A 12,859-nucleotide genomic window follows, 5' to 3' on the forward strand; every position below is an offset into this window, starting at 1 on the left:
GATGCTGATGGAGGGACAGCAACTTCCGGATCAGCACTGTTAGCCTCACCGTTATTTTCTCAGTAAATTCGGGGCATATGTGATGAGGATATAGTTACTGCCAAAAGATCCATTGTGCCTGTACACAAGAGAATTCAGCCCTGTTATTTTTGAAAGCACACATTCCTAGAGAACATTGCTTCCAAATTACATAGAATATACAGCTTAGCAACAGGCCAATGCTGGCATTTATGCCTCGTCCCACCCTTCATCATCTAACTCTATCAGCATATCCTCCTATTCCTTGCTCCCTCATGTGTTTATCCAGCTTCCCCTTAAATGCATCTGTGCTATTTGCCTCAACTACTCCTTGTGATAGCAAGTTCCACATTCTTACCATTCTTTGGGCAGAGAAGTTTCTTCTGAATTCCCTGTTGGATTTATTGGTGATAAATTTAGATAATAAGAATTCTGAAATTCCACATCATTTTTGAAAGATATCAATGTTAGGTACATTCATTGTGTGGCTATCCATCCCACCTCGGTACCAGTCTCAGATTCTGCTTTAAAGCTGCAGAATACTTCTCAGGTCAAAGTTCTCTCCATAGATACTGACTGAGTGTTTCTAGCATTTTCCATTTTTATTTCCGATTTCCAGCAATTGCAGTATTTTGCTTCTTATTTAAGTCCAAGTATGTTTGGAATAAACTAAGTTGTTGCAGTCGGTTAATATTAGTGCAAACATTCTTTCACCCTATCAAATATATGAATGTAACTGGCGAACTGAGTGGGAATAAATTAGTTCAGGTTTAAAAAAAGAAAATGCTTATTTAGAAACAAGGTTGGTGCTCTACCTGCGGCACAAGAAACTGCACCGTGCGAGAAGTTCCTCCATCCCAGGATGCCATTTCCATCATAAAACCTGAAGGAAAAATAAGACACACAGGGGTAAATTTTAACATATCGGCGGGATCACAGCAGTTGGGGGGGGGGGGGGGGGGCATCAATACACGCCTGGGAAAGCTGGAAAAATTTTGCATGAGTCATCTCGAGCGATCGCGATTCAATTGAAGGCCCTTCCAGGTTTCGTGTCGCTAAGCTGCGCAGCGGGCATATTGCGCACCCAAATGATGTGCTGGGAACTGGATTAGTGAAAGGGCCATTGCAATCATAGATTTTGAGGGAGAAAGGAGTAATTTAATGAGATGGAGCAACAAAGGACGAGGCCAACACCCCGGTTCAGTGACTCTTCTCTTGAGTTGCTACTAACCAGTGTGAGGAGCAGGAGAGACACACTGTACCTGGCTGATAGGAGGAAGCACTCTGCCTCTGCCACCAAGGCGGCCTGGCTCGAGGTGGCAGAGGAGCTGAGCAGCAGCAGCACTGTCTCAAGGACGTGGGTGCAATGCAGGAAGCACTTTAATGACATAACCAGGTCAGGAAAAGACCTGGTTATGTCCTGTGGTGCACATTACCCACCCCCCACTCTGTCCTGCCAAGTGGATAATGAGTCTGATACTCACCCTCTGATGCATCTCTTTCATTGGCAGCCTCACCCAATGCAATGCATCCAGCGGGTGACCCCATCACACTCACTCGTCTGTTCTTTCTCCCCTTATAGGAGATGAGAGCGCAAAATGTGCAGGTCAGGAGCAGGACTGGAGGGGGGGCCACCACAAACAGCAGCCCTGACAGAGGCAGAGGAGGCACCTTGGAGCTCAGTCGCACAACTAAAAGCCCGGCTGTCGGAGATGCCGAGACTGACACCACGCAAACGTCTGGTGACAGAACTTCACACACAATGTGAATTGATGTTATCAACGATTGACCTGTTGCACACCTCAGTATACTCATTGCAAAATAACTTCTGTGATGATTCTTGATATTGCTTTATGTTCTCTTCCAGGGCCTTCAAGGATTGCTCAAGAGGCACACGACGTCGACGAGTGCAATTCCTCAGAGGAACTCCATGCACGGTCACATCATAGCGAGCCATGCACCAGCACAGATACTCACACCCCAGTGAGTTCTGTTACACAGTTAGTTGGGTTGTCACCTGATGATTCACCACTCACAAGTGAGCATGAACAGACACTATTGGAAGGGGCAGCTGTGGAGAGTCCGGGGGACGGTGCACTCCTCTTCAAGTTCTGCTCAGCCGGGCGCAGATGCTGAACCCTGGGGACCATCGTTGAGAAGGAATATGATAGAGGTACAGACGCGCCTTTGCAAGGTACTGGAAGACGTAGCACACACACTCTCCACAATAGCGGAGAGGCTGGAGGAGTTCACCTCCAGCATTAGTAGAATGGTGGCACAGATATGTTTGGGAATGTCTACAATGGAGAGAATGGCAGCCTCCATTGAGCTTGAAGCATGGCTCTCAAATGAGTCCATTCAGGCTATGACAATGGCTGTGCAGACTCAGGATGTCAACTTTTCTGCCGCTTTACACAGGCAGACTTTAGCAGTGGCCTTACAACGAGTCACATATGTGTTCCAAGCTGTTGTCCAGCAGACTGGTAGGAGTGATGTGTCCGTGGCCCTGGAGAGGGATGATGGCGAAAGGGGACATGGAAGTGGGGACTCCACTCAAAGCACTCAGACGTCTCACCCGTTGTTCCCCCACCTCCCCCAAACTAGTACCCGCAATGCTGTCTCTTCTCCTGATGGCCGAGTCTGCCCCTGCACAGGTGCAGGTGGAGCAGTCTTTGGCAGGGCCCTCACGGGCTCCAAAACTCAGAGGGCATAGGCCGAGAGCATCACAGCAGTCAAGGCAGGGACCTGAGCAACCTGCCATACCTCTGCTCAAGCCACAGAAGATGCACCACATAGAAGCAGTAGGAACAGGAAGAGGGAGGTGGAGGTTTTGTAATCACCAAGAGTATGCACAAGGGTGTCCAATTAAATATGTTTTTCATTTATATTTGTTTTTTTCTTACATTCACATCAAATTTTATAATTGTCACCACCACAAATTGTCTTGTCCATTCTTGAGTCCCTTTTACGAAAGCATGTGCATGTGCTTCATCATGAACGCCGAGATTTCATGGAACCCATTGGGCACATTTACAATGTGTGTATGTATGGTTGAAGGACTGTTTTGTCTAAGTGGAGGGGTGGGGGCACTGGTGGTGTTAGTGAAGTACTCAGACTGCCTGGAACAATCACCATCTTCAGTTTGCAGATCTCCTTATGAGAATCGATCACATACGAGTGACTCCCTAGCATCACAAGCCATGTGTGCCGCTGTTCTGCCGATGGATTGCCCGCCTTCTTCAATGTTGCCGGCAGGCGCAGATGCGTCATGAGCGCATGGGAGCTCCTCCACCTGTAACCCTCTCTTCAGCGATGTTGTGCAGGACGCAACACATGACTATTATTCTGCACACCCTCATTGGTGAGTACTGAACGGATCCCCCAGATCGATCCAGGCACCTAAAGTGCATCTTGAGCATTCCAATGGCTTGTTCAATGACAGACCTGGTGGTGGTGATGTGATTGTCGTTGTACCGTTGCTGTGCCTCATTGGTGGGGTTTCTCACAGGTGTCATGAGCCATGTCAGCAGGGGATATCCCTGGTTTCCAAGGAGCCAGCCCTTAAGTCTGTCTTGTGCATGGAAGAGGGCCGGGATGTTGGACTCGAACAAAATGAAGGAATCATGGCAGCTGCCAGGGAATTTGGCACACACCTGCAGAAATCTCTTCCAGTGGTCGCAAACCAGCTGTGCACTGATGGAATGATATCCCTTTCGGTTGACGAACAGTCCTGGCTTGTGTGCAGGTCCTCGGTGCAATCAATTGCGCCCTGCATCCATGGGAAGCCAGCCAGAGAGTGGAAACCCACTACCCTCTCAGTCTGATTGATGTCGTCGCAGGGGACGTTGACGTAGTCGGATGACCTGGCAAACAAGCCATCCGTGACCCGTCGTATACACTTATGTGCAGACGACTGAGAGATCCTGGTGGTGTCACCGGTGGCACCTTGGAAGGATCCAGAGGCGAAGAAATTGAGCGCAGTGGTGACTTTAACTGCAACGGGCAATGAGTGTTCACCAGGCCCAGCTGGGAGCAGCTCTGCATCAAAGAGCATGCAGATGTCTGCAACCACCTGCTCAGCCTGTGTAGGCACTGCTCCACAGAGGGGTCCAGGAAGCTCAGCCTCTGCCTATAGACCCTCTCAGGTGTGTAGTGCCTCCTGCGACGTCAGCCCCTCCATTGGTCCCCTCTCTGCTCTTCTGCAGGTCCTTGTGGTGCATCTCTGTCTTGTGTACCTGCTGTTAATTGTATGATTTATATCAATTAGTGTTAATTGTATTCAGGTGGTGGGTTTCAACTGGGGACTCTCTCGTATCCTTTTTATAGGAGAGCTTAACTAGGGTGTGGTGTGTGTGTAAGGGAAAATCTCTGAATAAAGGTTGGAAGCAACTAAGTACTAGACTCTAGTATTCTATTCAATTTTAACACCTGCAACTCCCAGAACTGCACGCCGTGCCTGCTGAGGATGGTGGTGTGCCTCCTTCTCAGATGTACTGTTGAATAAATCCATTGCGCCCCCCCCCCATCCTGATGATGTCAGTTTGAGGGGGTCCACAACGTAGGTAAATATGTTTGAACACAAGAATTCTGAGTGCGAACCAAGAAATCTCAGTCTAAACTCAAAGAACTCCCAGCCAAAGGCTTGTCCAAGAGCTCCGACTGCCTTGGTGCAAAAACTCACCTTTTCTTCACACATGTCAATTGCTGGTTTAAAGGTCCAAATGAGGGTTGGCTGCAATTCACCTCTGTTTCCATGGCATGTCTCAGAGGCCATGGGAGACATGTTCAGGAGCAGTTAAAATGGCTTGTGTAGGTCAATACACAAAAAGTTAACAGGTTTGAGCAGTTTAAGTACCTCAACTAGCCCTTTAAATAAAGCCGGCCGGACATCTGGGTGTCAGAAGCGCGCATGCACCCAAACGCATCTGGGTCAAACCTGGAAGTAGGCGTGTTGGAGCCCGGATGCAGTCCTGCTCTGAAAACACAGAGTATTTTTACACCCCACCCGCCCCAACCCACCCATTCTTGGGGGTTAAAATTTACCCCATAGAGTTAGATAGAAAATCAGTGTTTCACTCAGTGTGTATTTTGTCCCCCTCTTTCACTTTTTCAATTCTAAAGATGGGTCTACACTCAATGTTAACCTGTCTTTTCTCTTTACAGATGTTGTGTATTTCCAACAGTTTTTGTTACAAAAAGTTGTATAATCACTGGCCAAATTTTTAAAAACAAAATTGCTGGTTAGAAAATTTCCAACATTGAGGCCAAACTGCTTGCCGAGGTGGACGATTCGTGGTTCATTAGATTTTCTTGTTTGCTCTTGAGTGGGTCCTGTCTGCAAGTAACAAGTGTGATATAACTGTGTGTAGCAAGTATGGAGCTTCTTTATATGGTGGGCTCCAGTGACAGCAGTAGGCTGTCCCTTTCATTCCTCTCCTTGCAATTTTGGCCACTCATACCAGAATATAAACTTTTAAAACCTAAATTATAATATGGACAAGAATTAGGAGGAGAATCCACAAAGGAAGAATCAAAGACATGAACAATTTCAATTTGCATTTGAAATCAAAAATTAATTTTTACTGTTTATTAATATGCATCATTTATAGGACTGTTAAGCGATTAATAAAATTAATCACAAATAGCCTTGCAAATAAAAATTTGAATCTTGGTTTTAATTGTATGTTTAATTGATACAATTACTGTATCCATCTCATTAAAGTTTGTTTTAAACATTTTTTAAAAGTCAGAACAGAACCCCTCTAAATTCATGTAGCATTACTAAAATTTGTTATTAAGTGAAGAAATGACATGAAAATGTGAACCTTTTTCCAAACGAAAACTAAAAACTAAGCTCTGCTAAATTGCAGCATAGCCTCAGCCTGACCCATTGAACTGAGCCATTATGTGAAAAGGGCATCTAAACCCCTGCTGCCTGCTATTAGTTACATCACAAATCAGCAAGTTTTTAAAAAATCATTTAATTTAAACCTTAACCTTTGCATTCAGAAGCTATGTTACCTACGTACCATGGGCTTGAGTCACCCCGGGAATATGTTCACTACATAAACGCAGTATTAAATAAAGTTCTGCAAATAATACTTCTCCCGGGACTACGCTCCAATTTTATGCAACAAGCAATTTTCCCATGCTTCCTATGTATTGTCTTTTTTCTCATTATTATGGCAAGAATTGTTCACCAGGGTGCCAAGGTGGTTTGCTAAGAGTGGAGAATAGAGCAAATGTTTAGTCAACAGCTCCATCAGCAGATGAGGAAATCACAGTTCAGCAGTGCTCTGGATTGTTGGTATGCAAAAGCTTATTCCTACCCAAGTAATCGCAGCGTAACCTCCGCAGTTAATGTGGGTTTAAAAAAATTAATTTCCAAAAAAAAAAAATCACAGAAGTTAACAAATTAATTGACAACACTAATAATTTACTAACCTTTTACACACTTAAACACAAGCTCTGCTCTTTTCAGACACCAAGGTATAGTCATCTCCTGTAAAAAAAATGAAACATTACTGACAAACTTCCAAGTTACCTGAAATATTCATGGATTGCATATATAATTGGTCATAACACACCCATGAATTAATTCCAAGACGACAAAATAAACCTGCAGAATGGGCATGTAAATGGCAAATTAATTTTAATATAGCTAAGTGTGAGGTGGTGCATTTTGGTAGGAAGAATAAGGAGGCCACATATTCCTTGGAAAATAAGAGTCTAAAATGGGGTAGAGGAGCAAAGGGATCGAGGGGTACAGATACACAAACCACAAAAGTAGCGACACAGGTTAATAAGGCCATAAAAAAGTAAGTACTAGGGTTCATTTCTAGAGGGATGGAATTAAAGGGCAGAAAAGTTATGTTAAACTTGTATAGAACCTTGGTTAGACCACATTTGGGAGTACTGTGCACAGTTCTGGTCTCCATATTATAAAAAAAAGAGGCACTGGAGAGGTTGCAAAAAAGTTTTACAAGGATACCAGAACTAAGAGGTAATGTCTATCAGGAAAGATTGAACAGGCTGGGGCTCTTTTCTCTAGAAAAAAGGCGGCGATGGGGTGACCTGATGGAGGTCTTAAGATTATTAAAGGGTTTGATAGGATAGATGCAAGAAGATGTTTGCACTAGTGGGGGAGACCAAAATTAGGGGCCATAAATACAAGATAGTCACTAATAAATCCAATAGGGAATTCAGGAGAAACTTCTTTACCCAGAGAGTGGTTAGAATGAGGAACTTGCTACCACGAGGAGTAGTTGAGGTGAATAGCATAGGTACATTTAAGGGGAAGCTAGATAAACACGAGGAAGAAAAGAACAGAAGGATATGTTGATAGGGTTAGATGAAGTAGGGTGGGAAGAGGCTTGTGTGGAACATAAACACTGGCATAGACCAGTTGGGCTGAATGTCCTGTTTCTGTGCTGTACATTCTATGTAGTTCTACGTAATTCCCAACTGGGTCGCAATAAGCTTTACTAACAAAAAAAATAAATAAATGCAATAGTGGTCTTGCATTAGTTACTTCTCATGGTTTTATAATCCAACTTATATATCCTGATTTTTAAAAATTATTGCCATTCAGCATTTTAGTTTTGTCTAGCTGACTAGAACAGTACATATTCACTGTTACAGTTAAAAACTGTAAGACTGCTAACACCCTGCCACCTCTAGTCAATGGTTCAAGCTGCCAGAGTAATTTTGTATTTTATCCATTTCCCAGCAATCCATCAAGCGGTCATATTTTCAGTTTGCACAACACTGTTCGTGGCCCTGGTAGCCGTGGAAATGGCAAGATAGTCTTACAGCTCAGGTGAAAAGGTGGCTGAAAACACAAGTTTGTGCTGCAGCTATAAGGCATGATTGTCTGTAACATCAATTTGGGTATCTTCACCTCTGAAGGAAGTGTTTTTTTAGTTTTAGTTCTATGGCATTAAGCTGCAACAATCTCCTACAATATTTTTCCTGTCATTTTAAGTTAAATTAGTTGCAATCAAATTTCATTTTTTCAAAAAACTCAGCTATATTATAATTTTATTCAAAATTTTAAAAGAGTCTATGACTAATATAATTTTTCCTTTGAACTACTTCATTATCTATAGAATATAAAGAGGGTGTTGACAGTAAGTTGAGAGGCTGTAATTTACCAGAATGGTTAGGACACAACAAAGTGAGAGTAAAATTTGAGTGGTTTGTGACATGTATCAGGAAATGGATTAAAACTTTAAATTCAGCATCAGCTATTTACAATTCTACAAAATGAAATGAAATTGGTATTTTCCACCCTCCCCACCCCAAGAGTGAGAAATTTATTTCTCATTAACCACGGCCCATGCACTGACAAATTAAACTGCTTCCAAGTCTCCGTCAATGCCTCTGAACCAACTGCCAAGAGGCGTATGACAGTGGCACAGGGAACAACCCTCCACTGATTTTATGTTACCCTGTGGGGAACACCTGTCTTCTGCATGATGCCTAGCCACATAGTAGTGCAGAGATTGGGAATTTTGTGAGATAGGTATTAGACCCCTGATCCAGCACTCCATGACACCATGTACTGATGTTTTAAGTTTTTTTTTACATATTATATTATAAAGTTATGCAAGAGTAGAGGGAGGAAGCTACAGGTGCTGTAATCTAGGTGAGAGATTATGAATCCTAACATAAGATTATAGTATGGCAGGATCAGCACTTTCACATGTGTTTTCCTGGTACCGGGTTAGAAGTAAATATATCTCTAGCAAATAGTGCACTCTGTAACTGTCATGCCATTTGCTTACTTTTTCCTACATATAAACAGGAAGTTGTACCAGATTGCTTCACAAAAACACTTCTACTGAATGAAGCAGGTCTGTTTGAAGTTAGATATGCAACACATCAATTTAGCAAAAATTAGGGATTTCACAGAAGGTCACTGGTGTATGTTTGGGAAGTGAGGCAACACAAAAGCAGGAAACTGTATGCGTTTTTGTAAATAGGATTAAGGGGCTTTTTTTTGGCATTGTGCAATATTGTTACTGGATCTCATCACGTCCTGTTGACATTCAGTTATCCATCATCCAATATATTTTAACATGGTCTAGAAACTATGGCATTTACTGAGAATATGGAATTATTTCCTATTGGTTTCCACAGTTTATTCCATGTTATAATACATAGTTATCAACTGTCTTTAGTTAAAGCATAATTAATTAAATATGCAAGTATGTATAAATTTTTATTTGTGCTTAATGTGAATTGTTGTACTGTTCACAATGAAGTGAGTTAGCATGTTGATGTGGGGTTGGTGGATAAGCAAACTCCTATGCTGTGAACCCAGACTCAGAGGGCATTCAAAGTTAAAGTCGGATAGCCCACTTCTGTGTTTAAATCAGTTCTTGGCCACTTTGTAGCAATTGAACACGTCATCTCAGGAAGAGATAAGGGGCTCGAATTTAGCAGGCCTGCGGGTTCCCAGCGGGTGGTCCTCCGGGAGCGTGGAAAACGCGGACGGGTAATTGTGTGCGTCCCCCACGCGATCGCGGGATAATTGGACCCATTAAGGCCTGCTTCCGGGTTCTGCGCTCCCCAGCTGCGTGCCGGCCGGCTGCGCATGCGCAGTACCGTCGACGCGATGTAGGAGCTCCAGTTAAAGGGGCAGTCTCCCAAAGCCCCTCCTGCTGCAAGCAAGAGGTCTGGGAGAATGGCTCAACCAAGGGGAAAGGCTGCGCCCCGTTTTTCAGATCTGGCACTGCAGCTGATGCTGGAGGGCGTGAGGAGGAGGAGGGAAACACTCTTCCCTGAGGATGGGCGCAAGTTCCCTGCCGCCGCAACCAGGAAGGCATGGGCAGAGGTGGCGGCGGAGGTGAGCAGCAGGGGCAACACCCCAAGGACTTGGGAGCAGTGCCGCAAGCGCTTCAATGACCTGACTAGGTCTGGCAAGGTGAGTACACCAACGCACCCTCCCACATCCCGTCCCCACCATCACGCCAAGCAGATCACAACCCCCTCCTGCACAGCCACCACTGCGCTCCATCAGCAATCCTCACAGCCACTCATTCACCATCCTCGCCGTGCACGCAAGTACCCACCGTCCCTGACCCCACCCGAACACTACCACACACCCCAATCCCCATGCAATGGGATGGGCACGTGGCCCACACTTCCTCCCATCCGTTCCGCGCCACGCTCAACCCAACCACACCGATGCTCGATGCGTCTCACGATGCAAGACGCACCCACTCACACATCTGTGTTTTGCCTTCACAGGAGAAGAGGAGCAAGAACAACCGCGAAAGGGCACGCACCGGAGGTGGGCCGCCGCAAGTGGTGGAGCTCACCGACGCAGAGGTGGAGGCGCTCGACCTCGCCCGCACGCGACATTGCCTGTCGGTGGCCGATGGCGAGTGTGTCGCTGCCGAAACGGCCGGTAAGGGAAAGCTGACACTCAACACCCATGATCGCGAGTGACCGTATCATCACCTGCCATCAGGCGCACTGTCAAGTTGGTCCACATGCCTCAAAGTGCCCTCTGTTCTCTTGCAGGTCCGTCTTTGGATCAAGCGAGTGTGGAGGGCGATTCCTCAGAGGACATGGCGGTCTCTGAGGGTGCATCGTCACATCAGAGCCAACCATCCACCAGCGCAGAGACACGCACCTCGGTGGGTCCCCCTCGCCAACTAGTTGGGGTAGCACTTGGTGAGTCACTGCGCACGAGTGAGCATGAGCAGACCCTGGTGGCAGGGGCAGCCGCGGAGGGTCCGCGACGGAGGGAGCACTCATCTCCAGGCTCTGCTCAGCCGGACCCAGATGCTGAACCCAGGGGGCCACCAGAGAAAAGGAGAGTCGTCGAGGGCCACCAGCTAATTGCTGAGGTGCTGGCAGAGGTGCCGCGCGCATTGTCCACAATAGCGCAGGCGATGGAGGAGTCCACCTCCTGCATGTGGGCATTGGTGGCGCAGGCACAGGAGGGTACCGGCGACACAGTGTCGCGGGTAGGTGCGGGACTGTCTGCGGTGGAGGACAGGCTGGCCTCCCTCGAGCGTTACGCACAGCTCCACTTCGAGTCCTTGCAGGCCCTGACAACGTCTGTACGGATTCAGGGTGAGCAACATTCCGACGCCACCAACAGGCTGAGGGATACACTAGGGGTGGCCTTGCAAGGCCTCACACATGCCATCCAAACTGCCGTCCAGCAGGGTGGAAGGGGTGATGTGGGCCGAGGCCAAGAGAGGGATGATGGTGACCGGGGACATGGAAGCGGGGACGCCTCTCAAGGCGTCCCCACGTCCCACCCGTCGCCCACCTCTCAACCAGCACCCGCAATGGTGCCTCCTCTCCAGGTGGCCGAGTCTGCCCCTGCCCCGGTGCAGGAGGAGCAGTCTGTGGAGGTGCCCTCACGGGCACCGAAACCCAGGGGCCGTCCGCCAAAAGCATCTACCCGGTCAAGGCAAGAAGACGAGCAACCTGCCACTACCTCTGCTGGAGCCACAGGGGTAGCACCACGTAGGGGTTCCCGGAGAAGAATTCCAAAGGCCTTATAATCACAAAGGGAATACACCAGGGTGTTTATTATTTTGTACTTCGTTTCTTAAATGATGTCACATTCCAGATATTAAATAGTCTATTCTCACCACTCCTGCCACCTCTCGTCCATTCTTCCGCGGCTTGTGCAATAGTTGCGTTCCGTGGAGGCCACCATGACGGCGAATACCTCCTGCCACCCATTGGGCACACTGCTGTGGGTGCAGGATTACTGGCAGCACTCTTCAGTGGAGGGGGCTGGTATGGCCGCTCGCATGTGCAGGTGAGGAGATGCGAGCGCCTCGCAGTGTCTGACTCTAGGAGAACCGTTGACGTATGAGTGCGTCCCTGGCCCGGCGACCATCCCGGTGAGTCGCGGCTCGGCGCATGGGTCGTCCAACATCCTCGGGCGCGTCCTCCTCCTCCGCCTCCGCCTCCTCCTCCTCCGCCTCCGCCTCCTCCTCCTCCGCCTCCGCCTCCGCCTCCTCCTCCTCCGCCTCCGCCTCCGCCTCCGCCTCCGCCTCCTCCGCCTCCGCCTCCTCCGCCTCCTCCGCCTCCGCCTCCTCCGCCTCCGCCTCCTCCGCCTCCGCCTCCTCCGCCTCCGCCTCCTCGCCCTCGCCTTCCTCAATGTGGGTGGCGGGTGTGGATGGGGCCTCCTCCAGCGGCACCCCTCTCTGTTGGGCCATGTTGTGCAGGGCACAGCAGACAACTATGATTCGTCCCACTCTGAATGGTGTGTATTGGAGCGCTCCCCCAGAACGATCAAGGCACCTGAAGCGCATCTTGAGAAGCCCTATGGTCTGCTCAATTGTAGACCTGGTAGCAGTGTGGCTGTCATTGTACCGACGCTCCGGCTCGGTGATGGGGTTCCTCAGAGGTGTCATGAGTCACGTGTGGAGGGGATACCCCTTGTCGCCGAGGAGCCAGCCGTTGCCGGCGTTGGGTGCCTGCAGGATGGGCGGGACGGCGGACTCCCTGAGGACGAAGGCATCGTGGCAGCTGCCGGGGTATCTGGCGCACACGTGTAGGAATCTCTGGCGGTGGTCACAGATGAGCTGGGCGTTCATGGAGTGATACCCCTTCCTGTTGATGAACAGCCCTGGCTCATGCGGAGGTGCCCGTATTGCGATGTGGGTGCAGTCGATTACACCCTGCACCCGTGGGAAGCCGGCCATGGCATGGAATCCAACCGCCCTCTCCATCTGGCTGCACTCGTCCATGGCGAAGTTGATGTAGTGGGAGGCCCTGCGGAACAACCCATCGGTGACCTGCCTTCTGCACTTGTGTGCAGAGGACTGACAGACCCCGGTGATGTCCCCGGTGGCACCCTGGA

General features: G+C 48.2%; 1 protein-coding gene across 5 annotated transcripts in view; it reads right to left on the bottom strand.

Moving 5' to 3' along the window:
• ferry3 (FERRY endosomal RAB5 effector complex subunit 3) overlaps positions 1 to 12,859 on the bottom strand; it is a 53,767-nt gene that overhangs the window by 18,570 nt on the left and 22,338 nt on the right. For all 5 annotated transcript variants that reach the window (XM_068004878.1, XM_068004880.1, XM_068004879.1 and 2 more), the window contains 2 exons: positions 6,463 to 6,520; positions 834 to 901 (listed from right to left, as the gene is read on the bottom strand). In XM_068004878.1, the coding sequence (XP_067860979.1) occupies positions 834 to 901; positions 6,463 to 6,520 (126 nt within the window). The remainder of the gene's footprint in view (positions 1 to 833; positions 902 to 6,462; positions 6,521 to 12,859) is intronic.

This window comes from Heptranchias perlo, chromosome 24, assembly GCF_035084215.1.
Source record: "Heptranchias perlo isolate sHepPer1 chromosome 24, sHepPer1.hap1, whole genome shotgun sequence".
Taxonomy (NCBI): Eukaryota; Metazoa; Chordata; class Chondrichthyes; order Hexanchiformes; family Hexanchidae; genus Heptranchias; species Heptranchias perlo.